Consider the following 17,821-nt stretch of genomic DNA (forward strand, 5'->3'; position numbering starts at 1 on the left):
AGATGAAATGCTTCAGAGAAATTATAAATGGTAACTTTGAGAACCAACTAGGTTCAGGCTTATTTTAAATGGCTGTTTTTTTACTTTGTGCCTTTTTTCAAAAGGGGAAGGTGAGGAGGCGACGACTGTATTTTCAATGTGGTAATCAAGAAATTAACTCATAGGTTTACCAGAATTACTTTGTTTTCATTTTAGCCTTGTCATACAGACAGAATAGGTGCAGGCATAGCACTGAAGTGCTGTAGACAAACACCCCAGAATACTAGTAGACAAAGACAAACCTTGAGATCCCAGTGATCAGGGTACGTTTCCAATCAAACTGCATATAAAATTTAGGGCACGTATTATTTATTCATAGACAAAAGGAATAGTTCCTTGGCATTTGCTATAACAATTGCAATGCCTGGCATTGGTCTTTGCTCTACCTTTTAAGAGAAAGGAATAGCATTTGGCTCCTCCCTGTAACACTCTCTGCCTGATGGGTGATATTGGTGACACTGCGGTTATTTTTTTTTCAGCAGTCACAGTCCTTTCTTATGCTGGTAAACCTCTTCCAGAAAGCCTCCCTGCTCTGTACACTAAGCCCATGGGAAGGTCAAACCACTAACACCTTTTTCTGAAACGTGCTTGTTACTTTCACTACACAGTCCTTAAGCACTTCAGTTGCACCCACCTCCAAAGGGGAGAAGAGGTACCCAGCCGTCAAAAGCTTGGAAAAAACATGGAATGCACTTACAACCACCTCTGTTAAGCATATAAGATTATTTTTGTTTAAAAAGAGTATAGTTTATGTGATTGTAGGAATTACAATAGGCTGAGATCTTCACCTTTGACTGTGACCTGAGCACTGCAAGATGCTTGTCCTGTGCTGTTTTCAGCCAGACAGGTATAAATCCCATCATCTTCTGGTAGGGCATCTTGGACAGTCAGTTTTGCAACTCCATCTTCAAAAGTGGAATGGGCATATTGAATTGGCTGGTCTGCAGACAGAAATGAAGAGAATTGACTTAATACATCAGCCACAAATTTCAAAACTTCAAATATTTCAAAACACTTGTTTTCAGTGAAATCTGCACGCCAAACACCAGCATATTAAAGTGCAGAGCCAAATCCCACTCTCTGGTGCACAGCCACTGCTCTCTAGTGACTACCTGCAGCATCCCAGGCACAAAGCACAATATGGTTGTCAGACAAAGCTCACCATCAGATTCACTGGGTGCTACCTTCAATAGCAGCAAAAGGAGAAAAGTTTATCTTTGATTTTCTTTGAGGTGGATAAGAAAAGAAATGTGTGTTTGCTTCAGACATTGTCTCCATCTTGCAATTTGCCTGAAACTAGATAAAATGCAGATAAAGCTAGATGTACAAAATCTTTTGGGCATGAAGAAGCACTTGAAGTCCTCCAAAAGGCACTTTGTAGTGGAAGACACTCCAAGAGAGACAGCAAAATTGGTGATGGAGCCAAGAAGCTGATTTACAGAAGCAGTCAATCTATACTACAGTATGTCCAATAACATAATGGTACAGTCTCATCTGTGGTGAGGTGACTATTAAAGAAGTTTATTTTGAGAAACTGGTTCCTTGAATTGCTTTTGTAACATGCTTAAATACTAGTATAGGTGGCTTAAAGTTGCCTTGCTATTGTTTCAGGAGCTGTCATCAATCTCAGCCTTACTTTCTGAAACGCTTCTGCAATCTGTTTTCCCAATATTAAATAGTTTCCACTACCGAGTCATCTTTGGTTGCTTTCCCAGTGTATGCAATACTTAAGACAGCCTTATACCTGTGCATAAACATCATGCTGGAAATAGAAATTAGGGTATTCTAAGGCAAAAGGATGAAAGAGCAGAGAAATTGTGCAGGACTGATTTGAAGATGTCTGTCACTGGGAGTTTGTGGTCAAAATAAAGAATTTATTTCATTGCCAAAATAATTTTAAAGGACAAAGCTCTGGGGTTTCTAAGAACCACTATGAGCAGGATAAATTAAATCATGGGACAGATTTTTCTCTCTCATCTCTGATTTTCAAAGGAAGCCAACTCAGAAGGCAATTATTATCTATGCACTATCTGCATACAAAGTTTCATTCTGAAATACAAACATGTGCCAAAATCAGCATCATCCAGTACTTGCACATATTATAAAATGTGGTAGATGATCTTCATGCTGTACTTATAAGCCATCTGTTCATTAAGTTAGAAAATTTTCTATCACATCAAAAATTGGGGTGAATATTTAATTAACTACCCAGAACACTGCAATTTTAGAATAAACTCTCTCCAACCTCTGTCATGGGTCACAAATTCTTATTACTGGCTCCTCTGAGCTAATTTTCTCTCAGTTACACACAGACTGTTGGAACTAATATGTTGAACCACACAGTTTTTGCTTGTGGGAACAGCACTACATTCAAATATGTATGTGTAGAGCTAAAGCCCAAGCAGGCAAAGTTTTCTGTTAGAGGACAAGGGGCACTGAACTGCCTTCCTGGCCCAACTACAGAATGTCTAACCTGACAGGGTCCCTGCCTGGGATTCTGACATTGAAACTATTAGTGGTGCCAAGTGATGCTATGATGCTATATCAGAAGTATACTCAGGATAAAAGCTGCAACATCAGAAGAACAATATCATTGTATTTCTGTTGTAAGGAAGAAAATGAATAGGGTAAGTGTTCTGCATGGAAAAACAAAATGTGGACTCCTTCACCATGTCTTCAAATTTATTCAGGGCTCTTTTTCACTCCAGCTGCCAACAAAACTGGCTATTTTTTAGCATTATTCACACTATAACAACTTACAAAACAGCCTTCTCATTAGACCCCAGAAAAGAAATACAAGCATATCAGCCTTTAGGAATAACCTGCAGCAAGACTCTAAGTTACGTCTACAGTACTTATATTTTGATGTAATAGAAACAACTCTCCCAGTAGTGAAACGTTCCCTTCTCCAGAGGCAGAACAGTCAAATCTCCAGGACAGCTTGGCAGCAGGAACAATAACAAAAAATACCTTTCTGCTGGCATGTTATGCCTGAAGAAAGGAAATTTTCCCCTGGCCCATTTATTAAATGCTTTCTGGACAAATCACAAAGCTATCCTAAAACCAAACACCACTCAGAGAATTGTTATGCTAAAGTCATGGTCACACTGTTCTTAAATTCAGCAGAAAGAGGTTCAGTTAAACTTTGGGAGGAAGAAAACCCACACAGAAAGCAATATGAATAGAAAGATACTTAAAACAGTCATACATTTCTTATTCCTGCAATTGAAAAAGAAGTTACTCAGAAAGTACTTTAAAAAGATAAAGTAAATTGGAGTTACACACTGAAACATTGTCACTGAGGGCACACATAAGAAGTTATTTCTAAGGTGTTGGTGAGGCCAGAAATAAAACACAAGAAGTTTATTTTCAGGGAAGTTGCCAGTAAATCAGTGAAAATTCAGAAGAAAACTTAAAGGTAGAGTGAGAGCAAAAGGACAAAAGAACCATCTTGAATAAGTTGGAAAAAAGCTTTAATGGTAGATTTTCAGAGAAGAGTAAGAGCTTGGATAAAATTCATAGTTCACTCAGGTAGCTCTTACTTGTGCAGTCGCTATGAATATGGAAAAGCTACTCATCCTTGCAGACGGTAAGACGTAATTTCAGACAATGCAGAGCATACATCGTGTATTTTTTGTCTTGCTTGACCTGAAGGAGAGGTCAATCTGTAAAATGCTTGGAAGATGTTTTGAATTCGTATGTAGTCACAGCTGGTAAATATTCTTGGTATCTAAAGTAGTAGGTGTTTGTAGCATTGTACAAGAAGTTACAAGGCTTTTAGTTCTCAGGGGGTGTGGATACCTTGGAGATTGGAGAAGGCAGACTGGACACCATTGAGCCTGTTCAGTATCAAGGGATGGCCAGCCTGGAAGGGAGCTGGTTCTGCTTGCCTTTTTGTTTTTTTCCTATTTGTTTCTTAAAGCAGCCTTCTGTTCATGTCTCTTATGATTGATAACTTGGTCTTTGCATTCATTATTTCACCAAGTTTTACATTCTTTCCTCACTATTCCACTCAAAAATTAATTCTGGTTTGTTATCATTGTCATGCTTGGAAGACAACTTGCATTTGATATTTTCTAGTGAACTTTACACACCCTGTCCCATGTGATTTTTATTTCTATGGAGTTCAGTTTTGAACAGTAGTGGGATTGCTCACAGCATATTGGTTTTTCTTCTGTCGTAGCAGAGTCCAGCTGTGAATATAAAAAACTTTATATTCCAGACATGGAGAAGCAGATGCTAATAAACCTTTTTTTTAAAACAGAATTGGTCTGCCTGCCTCAAATTATATACTGTGAATGTACTGTTTTCTTCATATAGACAGTTGATGAAAGACTCCACCATGTCATTTTGCCAAAAGCACTGTTATGTCTGCTTGGAGTAATATTTCAGGACCAGAAACACAACTTTCTCCTTTATTTGACCATGGTTATAAATATGAGAAGTTTGTAGTATCTAGCTAGGTGGTAGATGGGAAGGAAATGTTTGGATTCACAAAAAGTGGATATCACAACAGCCAATTTGATCCTTAAGTAAAATAATAACCCTAGGAGTGTACATGGAATTATCAACATTAAACAATTGTCTATAATCCATTTACGTTTGTATCAAAATGGTATATAAACAGTTATGTCTCACAATCCTATGAAAGACAGAAAAGCGTTAAACTATAGTGATATGTTTCAGCAGTCTGGAAGGAAAGTTGTGTGCTTGTGTCTTTAGAGTAAAATATGATGTCTCTAATTTTTATTATTTTGAGAGTTTCTGGTGTTTCTGTTACACAGACTTATCACTGCCTTTTGATTTAAGAGCAGAGCTAATGCACTGGCTCTCACTCACAGAACTCTAATGGTTTGAAATACAGCTAACTAAAAAGACCTGCCCTCACCTGCACTGTGATATTGAGCCAACTGCAGTTAGAAGATGGGATGCAATGTACACATGGTTATACCATGTATACAGGGGCAGACTTATGTGAGTTCAGTAAGAAAGGTCAGTGTAAAATAAACTGCCTGAAAAAAAGGCAGGGGGGCACAGTGCATCACAGAAACACATGGCTTATTTATCTCTAGGCTGTATGTTTCAGGAGACAACAGTCTTCCGATCAGAACACAGTTGCATAAATGTGCACCATGTATCTATGCCTGATGAGCCGCAAATCATTTGAAAATCAACCCAAAGTCAGTCATCTGAGACAGGAAGATGCTCTGTATGTGAAGATAACTGAGTATAACTGCATCATTCAATGTCTAAGGGAACTATGAGCAAGGGTACCTGGGAATATGAAGATTAAATGACTGACTCACAGTTACTCCTGAGCTGCAAGACAATTCTTGCACAGCCAAACAGAAATTCTACCCACATCTGCAAAGGAGGAACTTCAGAGCAGCCTCCAGACAGAGAAACAAATTATGTCCAATGGGAGAGTGTCAGAACCTTTACTCACATGTTTTGTGTTGCAAATAAAGCACTGGCCTTTCTATTCTAGACATGGAGTTATTGGGAAGGGGAACAGCCCAGGCTGTGGGAACATACCAATCTCAAGGTCACGGTTCATTTGCCCTGCCACCTTTTTCAGTTATCCCATATACTCTGAATAGCTAAAGGAAAACAGAGATCATGTCCAAATAATTAATTTTAAAATAATCCTGGAGGAAACATCTTTATGGCAAAGTACGCTATTCTTTGTTTATAACCACACACACACACACACACACAGATAGATAGCCTGGGACAGTCTGGGGAAAAAAAAATCAGTTGCATTTCAGGAGTAAAAGAGGCGATAAAGAGTTACACTGAATGGTTTTTTCTAGTGTTTAACAGATATGGCTTTAAATGGAAAGAGTCCTTAGCCAAAGCATGTAGTGCCTGGATTTCTGAAATCATTTGTAATTGAAGCAAAACACCATGCACTGTGTTTTGCTGTGTGACACAGCCCGGGTCACTCACCCGGGCACAGCCGTGTGACACAGCCCGTGTATCTCACCTGGGCACAGCCGTGTGACACAGCCCGGGTCACTCACCTGGGCACAGCCGTGTGACACAGCCCGTGTATCTCACCTGGGCACAGCCGTGTGACACAGCCCGGGTCACTCACCTGGGCACAGCCGTGTGACACAGCCCGGGTCACTCACCTGGGCACAGCCGTGTGACACAGCCCGGGTCACTCACCTGGGCACAGCCGTGTGACACAGCCCGGGTCACTCACCCGGGCACAGCCGTGTCACTAGCGCACCCTGCTGGACACACCGCAGAACTGCGGCAGCGCAGAACCTGCTCACACCACCTTTCGTGCGTTTCATGCGTTTCATGCACGCGTAAAGAGTTTTGTCCAGGTGTCCCAGCGGTGATTTAGAGCGCTTCGGGGTGTCAGTGCTTTCATGCAGGTGTTTCAGAGGAGGGGAGTCCTTACCATTGAGAAGCCAGGTGATGTGAGGCACAGGGACCCCTCCCACACAGCACTGCAGCACAAAGTCTTGCCCTTCGCTCACAGTGCATCCTTTCAAGACACTGGAAAAGCACGGAGCAACCTCTTCAACTTTAGGCCCTTTAAAACCAAAATAAAAACACTTCCCTTAATCCAAATTGATGAAATTAGCTTTACCACTTAGTGCCTTTTTCTACGTATGCTAAACGACATGACCAGGCTAACCATGCTGAAATGTTTTATTGCGGGATAGAAATAATTTTGAGCAGCGGACTGGTGTAAAGAAGGGATTCTTCTATCATCTCCAAGGCAGGCATTGCCAGGCCTCAAGGTCGGTTTTAGGTAGTGATTTTCTATGCCAGAATCCACCATTTGCAGCCAATCACTAGAAGTGTATGCGGTAGATTAGCAGAGAACTTGGCGCAGAGAAGAGGAAGGATAATTCTTCTCTCCTCTTGTCTGTCTTCTCCCAGTCCTTCTCCCAGTGAGAAGCAGTATGACTTAAGGATGCAGTTTGTAGGTCTCCCATGAGACAGAAATTATCTTGGGTATCTTGGTTTAACTTCAGGCACAGCAAATAGAGAAAAATAGCATAAACATGAACATAGATCCAGAACAAAACTTAAAATCAGGTGAAAACATTAGAACTGAGGACAAGATTTGCTAGAGCCAACAAAAGTTTCAACCTTCAGTGCCTTCAAGCTCAAAATAATTTGTCACTGGGACGTGTTCTTGAATTTAGCAAAACACAGTTCTCATTCCTTCCCTTTTCTTCTTTCTCACTTTACTGCACAGCATTGGTTTGCGCTCAAAAAAACATTTCAAATTTGCAGTGCAGAAATGCAAAGCAAATTCAAAAAAACTAAATGCAGAACAACAACAATAAACCCACTGACAGCCTGTATTAAATACGAGCATCAATAGGAAACCTGAGAAGAGAATAGGTCTCCCTGTGTACAAAATGTTTACTGAGATGGTTTTAGCTATACAATCAACAAAAAACCAATATATCAGATGAGAAACTGATGCAGAAAGTGGCTTGCCAGCTATCTCATACCACATTATTCACAAAGGTAGGTATCAGAATTAACCTACATTAAGAAGTCAAATAAAAAGTATGTAGTCACCACCCTCTGACAGTTTAAAAAAGCCCAGCCACAGTTTCTAAAGTGTAGATGGGCTCACAAGAGCTGACTTACTTCTGACAGTTAACAACCAGCTGCTGGAGGTCTGGCCCTTGGAGTTGACAGCTGTACAGCTATAAGATCCATTGTCCCTCAAGCAGGCTTTCTTTATCCATAAGCAATGAATTCCATCTTCCTCATATATTTGGACATCTTCTCCAGTTTTAATAGGTCGACCTTCTTTGAACCACTCCACATCTGGTTTTGGCTTCCCTGAAACTAGACAATCAGACATTTGAATTTTTATGAATAGGTGTTCATAATTAGTGTTATTTAGTATAATTCCTTTATTTAATTTAGGGTAAATTAGGTACACTTTACACATACATTATTATATAAACCTTAATGGAAAATACACAAAACTGTTGTCAGAAAGGCAGTTTGATATTTCTGATCTTCTAAAACTTCTTGGTCAGTCCATCCTTTAAAATAACAAATATTTGGTAACATGTAAAATCTGAAAAAAAACCTTCTCTCTGAAAACTGTTCTTCTAAAAGTCACAGACAAAATGGATGTGAAACCAAAACACAGAAGGTTCTGTCCAAACACAAAGGTGTCTTTACTCAGCACTGGCACAGGTTGCCCAGAGACTGTGGACTTTCTCTGCCCTGGAGATATTCAAGAGTCACCCTGAAATAGTCCTGGACCTGCCTGAGGTGAGGCTGCACGAGCAGGGAAAAGGGCCAGTGAAAGCACCCCTGGTCACCATCTGCAGAGAGGATTCTCAGGAGAGTTGCTTGGATTACTTATTAAAACACATTAGGCATGTTCCACTGTAACTTCCCTGCAGACACCTTGTCTTTGCATGTGTTTGTGTTTTGGGTCCAAAGCCAAATGAAAAGGCATTCACTGGCTTCAATAAAAACTGGATGACCTCTTTGTTTCTCTACAACAGGTACTTTATTTCCCTACTAAACAGTGTCATGAACTAGTTAAAGCTTGTGAAGTGTGCGAAATGCTCTGAGAAAAAACAATTCCCGTTTTTAGCAACAGACCTGAAAAATAAACTATTCAAAATGTGACAGGATCTTTGGAATCTTTTCTCCATTCCAAATGCTCTTGACTTGTGACAGAAATTATATTCAGTACTCATGAGGCAAGACTTATCAAGAAATTAAATAAATTACCATGATGCTGAGTGATTTTTTTTTGCCTCGAGAGAAATAAAAAACCAATTTCTCTCTCATTTATGTGAACACTTTAAAGTGTGTTATTAAAAAAAAAAACAGCAGAAAAAATGCTTCCAGATTATTTTCTAAAATTGCAATTTAAAAAAACCCCAATATCTACTACCCAGATTCAGCAAAATGCAACTCTCACTATTTTTCTGAGAGGTTAAAACCCATTCAAATTCTGTGGAGCAAACTCTAAACCTCCCTTTTAGTTCTGACTTTATCATTTCAGCTGTTAGGAAGCACTCAGATCAGGCTGACCAAACATGAAATACAAAAATAGATGCCACAGGGGACATGCAGTGACTGATTGTATTTTCTTATCTGGTGGTTTTTTGGGTTTTTTTTGACTCAAGGGCAGTATAACTCATTACAGTTCTGGAAAGTGTACCATCCATTTTCTGTCTTGCACCCTCATATAAGAGGGCCTAAACTACCTCCAAGAAGGAGCAGCATTGCTTATATCTGAGGAAACCCCAGATGAGAGAGGAGATGGACATTATGGTATAGGATGGTTTGAAAATTTCACTAAATGTTCTGGAAACAGCACTGGATTCTGCGCCTATCTCCAAAAGACTTTAGGAGAGCAACTTTCAAAGAAGGAGGAATTGCTTTCCACTTCTGCAGAAGGGGAACCTGACTAACACCAGTGGCTCTGATAACTTTCATTCATTTACCTTTGCTCTTGAATTTAATCTCCTGGCCTTCTGCTGCTTCCAGGCTCCGTGGATGGCTCTCAAAATGAGGGGGAATTCCTAGGGGCTCCGTCTTCTCCTCCATTACAGCCCCCCGGGCTCCAGACCTGTTTTCTGCTTCTCTAGTCCTGGCACTGATGTGCCCTGCAAGAGGTGGAGTTTGCTGAGCTGACATCAGGAGCTGCACGGCCCTTTTCCTGTTTTCACCCTGTCTGATGGAAGTGGCCTGGGGCTCTGCCTTTGGTTCTGGTTGCAGTCTGACAGATTGTAGTGTGATGGTGCTTGAGGTTTTCTGCAAGACCTGAGGTCCCTTTTTTACTTCTTTATGCTCTTGAGTAGACACTGTGTTGGTTTCTTGGTGCTGTCCTTGCTTACTTTCTTTGGCTTCTCTGGTGATGTAAAAGGACTCTTTCCTTGCTGACACCCTGTCTTTGGTTTCAACCATGAGTTCTGTGCTGCTGGATTTCAGCTCTTTAGCAATCCCATTGCTGGTTGCCTGCCTGAAGTCTGAATTTTCAACAGCTTTAACGGCAAGTGTGGTTGACTTTGATGGCACGCTGAAGGAAAATGGTAAGTTTAGAGCTATATAACACTGTGTAAAGACTCATTATTATCAGCAATTATATAAATATATAAGCCCTTATCAAAACGTGAACTGATTAGCCTTTAGATTCTTTCAGACAGATCAAGAACATGGGTAAAAGAGTTGAAATGAAAAGCTTCATAAAATGCAATCAGAGCTCAGACTATATCTCAGCTCAGGAATTTCTGGGTAGAAATCCACTGCTCAAGTTCTAACATGGTCTGTGACTCAGACATTAACCTTGCACACACTGCTTTAGATGGGAGGCAATTACATGAGATCTGACTGACCATGATGTAACACTGCTTGATGCTTTAATAAATTGAGGTCATGTACAATTATAGCTCAAAATGTCACACAAAGTACTTCCCTGAAGGGAAATGAAAATGCAAATTGTGAAGTGATTTTACTATTTTCAATTATGGTGTCTTGTAATTTAGGTAATTTCAAAAGAGGACTGATAACAAACTTGACTGAAGTGTAGGGGAGGGAGAAGGAGTGTTGGAAAATTAAAAGCTTGACGGGATGTAACAATATCAGCTATGGATTTATTAGGAAGAGTTTCTCAGAATTATGATGGATCTGCTGATCAGTACTTTGGGGGCACAAGAGTAGCTGACTAACGGGGGACTTGAATCTAAATCACCTTCATGGAAGCTGACTGCCTTGATCACTAAGCCATTAGCTGCAGAGCACTGAGTCTGTGTTACACTTGCACAGTATTATTCCAAGTCAGAATTGGAACACATTTGAAATAAGGGCAGTAAGTTCTACCCCAGCTCTGTTTTGCTATACTTGGTGTCATTAACTTATTCTCTCAGGGAGAATTGGGATATTTGTTGGGGTACTTTCTTCAGCCAGAGTTAGATGTACTGTTTGACATTTGCAGTTAAAACTGTAAGACATTTTCATTTTAAAAACAAACTTTTTTTTTTTTTGGTGAATAAATGATGGAGGATGCAGAACTACTCTGGAGAACCACATGCATGGGGAGTTCTGCCTGCAATGCTGCACACAGTTTCATTTACGCTAAACTTACTTTCAAGTATGTTCCTAAAAATCACACAGATCTGAAAAACAGAATAGCACAGCATTTTCAATTCCACTTTGCAGTTAGGACAATGAGAACATGCCATTTTGAAATCTCACCCAGGGCATGTGAGGACAGATTAAACATGCCAAGGTCTGTAAAGCAAATGGCCTTCATCAAAGTGTCTTATACAGACAGCCTTTAACTTTTCATTCCTTTATTTTCCATTAATGAAGAAAAGTAATTTTATAAAATAATTTTAAAATATTACAGTAATTTAATTTAAAAAATCTTGATAAAGGCCTAAAATACTAATTTTTTCTTTCTTGTTACTTTACCCCTATTTTTGTATGTATTTTCAGACAACAGCAAAGACCATGGCCACACCATGTTTAGTTTATGACAGAAAAGAACAACTAGCTCAGTACTGACAAGGCGCACTCAGGCTGTTAACTCCAAAAAGGAAGTTTGACCCTCTAGTACAGCATATAAGTTCTCCTCACATGGGTTTCTTTTTCAGATTATATAATTATTTGGCTACATGGGAACCATGAGGATAAAACCATACGAATTTTGCTTTCCTGAACCAGACAAGAACTCTGTATTGAAAATGCTACCACCAACTATGTCATAGGCGTCTACCAGGACAGGTGAATTGGGTAGCAAGAGAGAATATTATTCCTAGCAAACATTTTCTAACTTCCAAACACACACTGACCTCCCAGAATTTATCAGTTTATCAGGAAACTCATGCAGTAAATGTCAAAATTAGTGCACTGCAATTAAATAGTCAGAGAAAGCACTCCAGTAAAAACATACCAAGGTGGCTGAGTATATATGTCGGTCTTATCTGGACCTGAAATATAAAAGAAGAAACAAGTAACTTATACATCCAATACTGTACACAGTTCCATAAATTTGAAGGATTTAGAGCAAAAAAATATATTTAAGAACCTTCACTCTTCAAATTTTCAATCCATTTATGTCAAGATTGACTATGACCACACCTGAAGTTGATAGGGACAATAGGAAGCTGCTCAGCTGAAACACAAAGAGCCCTTGGTCCATTTTGAGAGATTTCTGAATCATATTCTCAGAACCCTGCAGAACTAAAGGTTCTGTGAGCCTCAAAAGCTCCTTGTTGGGGGAGAGAAGTAAGGAAGAGTCTCCAGCTGGGAAGCAGATAATCAAATCTTATAACTCCACAGAGTTTGTAGAGCTGGAGAAAGACAAACCATCAATCAGTTCTACACCTGAGCACACTCACGGTGAAAGTGCGGCTGTCCTCTGGCTAAAACACAGAACCAAATTAACAGCAGTAAAACCTCCCAAAACCTGAGCTCACCTGTAAGTATTTACCAACCCATTTGCTGTGTAGCAAGAATTACCCTGTTTAACATAACACAAAAGCTAATGCATCACATTTCTTCACTTTTCAACACCACCAGGAAATCTGGGAACATGGCTGAGCTATATTGATTTGCCAAGGTGCCTCATCAGCTGTGTTGATAAAACTGAGCACATATTTGCTCACAGTCTCCTAATTTGTAATTCTCCATGAATTCTCAAAAACCTTGAGAGTGTTTGTTTCTTTTGGGGGCTCTGTGAGATAATAAATGGTTGTGAGGAGAGAAATACCTTTCTAGGTCAAATACCCACCACATCTCTCAATTAACCCCTAATTAACATTTCACTATGCAACTTGTTTTCTCCTGGTCAGATCAAAGCTGCACTTATACTGCTGCAAGCTGTGGACTAGAAACTACAGTAGAAAGACATGTAATAATTAATTTGCAAGAAAACAAATTTTTCAAGTCACCAACAAACACTCCATAAAAATTCTTTTAGAGTCTCTTCCCCAGGGAAAAGACAAAATCATGAGATGAATGATATCCTGATTTTTACTGTTTTGGAAGCAAAAATCCACATTTAAATGCTTGGACTTGAAGTGCCATTCAGAGTGACCAAAAGAATGTATTTACAAAGAAACAAAAGTTGCAGTCAGAGAGGGGAAAAAACCCATTGACCTCATTTCAATAAACCTGTCAATAAACAGTAACAGAAATATAAAAATTAAAACTGAAAAGACTGGATAAATGCAGAAAAGGAAGCTGCATACTGGTTGCAGACAAGACAATGCCATTCAACCCTGACAATTAAAAGAATATTTCCTCCTCCCTCTTCACCTTCCACTCTGGAAAAAAATATAGCCATTGGAGGAAAATATCTATATATGAGATTGCATGTATTTGAAAGAAAATGCAGTACTTCTGAGCCCCTTGTTTGTCTGCTAACATCTTGAAGCAACTCTGACAACCTGATTTAATTGATAATGAAAGAATTAGGTATTATATATAGTGGTCAGGTAAGTGGAATCATCCAGTTAATCAAGAGCATTGCAAAAGAGTGCCCTTTTCACTGACCTGCACTAATTCAAGAAAGAATCCCACTTTATTCAGAGATATGGTCAGCATCTGAAGCAAACATATACCACAACTGACTTTGTGACCCCAGTCCTGCATCATCTCTCAAGGCAGATGTAGCCATTACAGAACAGAAAGCTCACCACTTCAGGAAGAGCAATTAGGGATCAAGTTTTATGTTTAGATAAAAGGCTTATTGAAAGAAACAGCCCTTTCTGCAAAACATCTGTTGAATCGGCAAACCGTACAAACCGTACAAGCTGCCTCTACAAAATGGAACTCAGAGATAAAAAGTACATCTTTGAGTTGTAGAAGGGTTAGCAGTGGTTCTGAGTGTCCCAAATGTACATCCCCTTGTTATTTATATTCTTGACACCTTATGGAGTGACAGCATTGATATGAAACTAAAAGTCTTGCAACAAAAAATTCACTGCTGGGTGCACATGTAACCCATTGACCTCCTGACTGCAGCTGAAGCCAGCAGCTGTGGATTTAATAATTTAATTTGGTCCAGTGATTGCTTACTCACTGACTGATGAATTTTCTCTTTAGTGTGCTTGCTGAAGGCTGTATGATTTTGCAGCTGATGCAAAGGGCACCCTAAGAAGCATCAAACTGCAAAATGAGCTGTGTATGATAATGCATGTCTGGAATGGTACATCATACTTATGCAAAGACATTTGTCTCCTTAACAAGCAGTGAAATAGGCAAACACCTGAATTTTAGTCTTATTACGTTGGGGTTTTTTCTCTCTTACAATTTAGAATTATGCTCCTTTACTTTCCTAGTTCTTCAAATATAAATAAAATTTTGCTTCCCCTAAGGGAGTTGGTATAGATGTGCATCTGGTGCTAGTACTCAGCAAATACAAAATTAATTACTGATTATAATGACAAGTGCCAGGTTTCCATTTGCTGAAATTAAATTATATGTTGAAAACATAGAAGTCAAAGTCACAGTAAAAGTGAAAAGGTGTTTTTAAAGAAAGCTGTTACAAAGCACTTGGATAGCTTTTTCCCACTGAACCAACATGTTTACAGCTGCAGCATGCTTCAAGCTACCACAGCATCATTTAATGAAGAGAGGGAGAGACGAAGATAATGGGAAGAAGTTAATGTTTCTTGTGAATATTGAGAATGCAGCAAGAGATATTTTAGAGGAGTATCTGTGGCTCACTTTTCTCTCTCCTGCAAACTCTTTGCTGTACCTTGGACGGTGAGCTCTGCAGACACAGATGCCTTCCCAGCGCTGTTCACCACCGTGCACGTGTACATTCCTGAATCAGCAAGCTGAACATTTTGGATTTCCAAGAACTGGATGCCTGTTCTCTCATACATGTTGAAACGCTCATTTTGCTGTAACTGAATATCACCCTGCAAATATCACAAGACACCATGAGACAGCAGCTAGTGTTAGGAGATGGGGAGCAAGAATTTTTTAGTTAAACATTAGGTCAAAATGCCTTTCTCCTATCCTTTAGCCAAATTCCTTCTATGAATAATACTCATATGGTATAAACAAAACAATAAATTGTGTTCAAAATTGTGTAATTCATGTCTTCAGGAGGTTTTCTTTTCCCTCTATTTGCTGCCTACTCATCTCAGTTTGGTTTTGGCCTTTCACTGTTTAATTTACCCAGATTCCTAGAAAAAATTCTTTTCATTGTATGTAGGCTCAAACTAGTCTTATGTTCATGTTTGTTCCAGGAAGTCAAATGTTTTTAAGCAAAAGCTTCCAATCTGGAGAATAGTTTTCTCTCCCCCAAAAGCTACACTGGAATTAAATCCAAATATATGGCTTTGAGGCAGGAAGAAATGTGGGTAGTTCTGCGCTCTCTGTTACACTGAGTAGATGATCTCAATAACAATTTTTGCCTTTAAATTCTACAAAGCGATTGACCAACACATCATTTGTGAGCAAATCAGTGCTTCTGCTTCAGCAGCAGCCATTAAAAATGAGTGCCTTGCTACCAGACACCACAGTTTCTCCCATCCTAAGTTTAGGAAGGGAAAGACTACAAAGCTAGAATTTTACTTGGTTAGTAAATATTTGAGAAACATCACAGTGCTTACAGACACTGTCATTTGTGAAGTCTATCGACTTACTGCTGTCTGGGTGCTGTAGGTCCTAACAGAATTTTAAAAAGCTAGTTCACATCAGGGGGTTGGTGATAATACAGCAGCTTCTGTTCCTTGCAACTTAACAAGTTAGAAAATTGGAAAGAAAACAAAAAGCAGAGTAAGATGTTTACCAACAGACTTATTCACTAGTTCTGAAAAGCGCAATTTTAATTGTTGATAAAGCTTCCCTGCTGTAAGGAAGGTGGTCATGTGTTGGCTCTGCAGGAGCCAGATGTGGTCCAGCAGTAATGTAACTTAATTTCCATGGGGTGGTGATAATCATGAAGGTGATAACCACTAGCAAAATACATAATATAACCTCCAGTAAACTGCAAAAAATGTATGAGGAAGTACCAAAGTGTAGATCCAAACTGCTGGATTTGTAGTCCCTACTTCCCATTTACCACACAGCCCTGAACAAAGAGAACTGAATGACAAATCCTGTGTTGCATGGAGCTGCATGGCTGGAAAACCTGAGCAATGCTGGTGGGACTGGAATCAGGCTGTGGTGGAGCAGCTGCACTGCAGAGTGCCCAGAGAGCCAGCAGGTCCCACAGAACTGAGGGCAGCTGGAAGGAGAAACAGACTCCAGATGGAGCCACCAGCTGAAGGAGATGTCAGTGAGTGCTTCCACAGCAAAGGCTGACTGTTTTCAGAGATGTACCCTGACATTCTTTTAATACAGACAAGGATAAGCCTGGAATAAAGCAGAAAATTACTTGGAAGCATTTCCCTGTTCTCTGAGAAGTTTTCTGGGGGTTTGTTTCGGCTTCTTTCCCCCCCAAAACCCGGAGATATCAAGAGAAAACTTTTATCAACTGATAAAAGTTGGGCTTTTTTCTGTTAACTGTACATAATTTTCAGTTGAAGGCTGAAGGGGAGCAGGATGCCATCACAGCAGTCATATATTTGGTCTTCCAAATTAAAGAAAATAACTGTAATCTTCTAAACTACTACGTTTCAGTAGAAAAGGCCTGATTAATGTATTACCTAATTTTCAACTGAAAGCTCTCTCCTTACAAACAAAAAATTGTGTTTGGAGATCTTGTGTATGCGCAAAGGGGACACTGGGACTTAAGACTTCAACTTTTTTTAATAGTCTAATGATTTTTAAATATTGCTCATATATATGTCTTTTCTGTAAATGACAGACACTCACAATTCCCAGTTTTTCTGCAGGTCTGAAGTTGACAGCTCAGGTGTCCTTTTTATGTCTCCTATTCTCTGTCAGACACTTTTCTGCTACCATTGTTTCAGCAGAGGCCAGACTGAAACAGTTGAAATGTTGTTCATCTACCTTGAATTTTTCATTTTTAATTTGGAAAAAACAGTCATACATGCCAAACCCCAATCATATCTGTAAATTCATAAACATTCTTTTTGTTTTCAATTCAATTTAATTTCTTTGCAAGCATCATCTTCAATATAATGTACAGGTAAAATCCAATGTGAATGGTACAGAAAAGGAAGTCTCTGACTAAGTCATTGATGTGGAACTTGGGAAATATAGCTATAATTTTCACAGCTGTCAGAGACTCCTCTGTAACCACAGTCAAAGCATTAAGTCCCTACAGATCTTCCCTATAAACCAGAGATGGTGATAATATTCTCATTTCTTGTCCTTTGTCCATTTCCCTGTGGTATTTAGTAAGGTATTTGGGCAAGTGTGTCCCACACTTGGTATTTTTTAATGGAACCTAGATCTAGTTTGGTGCTTTCAGATAGTTTTTTGTGAAATATTTTTAACAATGAAACATGTAAGGGAGAAGTTTAGCCTGAGAAGGAACACTATTATCTTTTGTGAGTTTATTCAGCATAAAATGAGGAAGAATATGGCTCTGCTTGTATGTAAATTCTCACCATGATCATTTGGACTGTCAAGTGCATTTCATCCTTTCAAGTCACAAAATTTCAACAGAGAAGGAAAACATAAACTTTTGGGGAAATCATACCTTAAACCAAGTTACTTGAGGCTGAGGTCGTCCTGTTATTTTACATGAGAATTTGCCTGTTTGGCCTTCACGCACAACAACTCTGTTGGGTTTTGTAGCAAACTTGGGTGGACTTTCTCCCCAGATGCTTGGCCTCTGCTCCACAGATGGAACAGCAAGTCTTCCCCTGGAAAGGCAATTGTCATTCTGGTTTTA

At 39.4% G+C, this 17,821-nt stretch overlaps 1 protein-coding gene across 3 annotated transcripts in view; it reads right to left on the minus strand.

Annotated features, from left to right (window-relative positions):
- The window catches only part of MYLK (myosin light chain kinase), a 193,562-nt gene that overhangs the window by 97,284 nt on the left and 78,457 nt on the right, over positions 1-17,821 (minus strand). For 2 of the 3 annotated variants that reach the window (XM_085066961.1, XM_085066964.1), the window contains 7 exons: positions 17,627-17,792; positions 14,762-14,927; positions 11,951-11,987; positions 9,501-10,075; positions 7,666-7,869; positions 6,452-6,586; positions 828-980 (listed from right to left, as the gene is read on the minus strand). In XM_085066961.1, the coding sequence (XP_084923087.1) occupies positions 828-980; positions 6,452-6,586; positions 7,666-7,869; positions 9,501-10,075; positions 11,951-11,987; positions 14,762-14,927; positions 17,627-17,792 (1,436 nt within the window). Of the gene's footprint in view, positions 1-827; positions 981-6,451; positions 6,587-7,665; positions 7,870-9,500; positions 10,076-11,950; positions 11,988-12,138; positions 12,215-14,761; positions 14,928-17,626; positions 17,793-17,821 lie in introns of those variants that run through there. The other variant, XM_085066965.1, reaches the window with a different exon arrangement.

This window comes from Lichenostomus cassidix, chromosome 7 (assembly GCF_008360975.1).
Source record: "Lichenostomus cassidix isolate B80296 chromosome 7, HeHo_3.0, whole genome shotgun sequence".
Taxonomy (NCBI): domain Eukaryota; kingdom Metazoa; phylum Chordata; class Aves; order Passeriformes; family Meliphagidae; genus Lichenostomus; species Lichenostomus cassidix.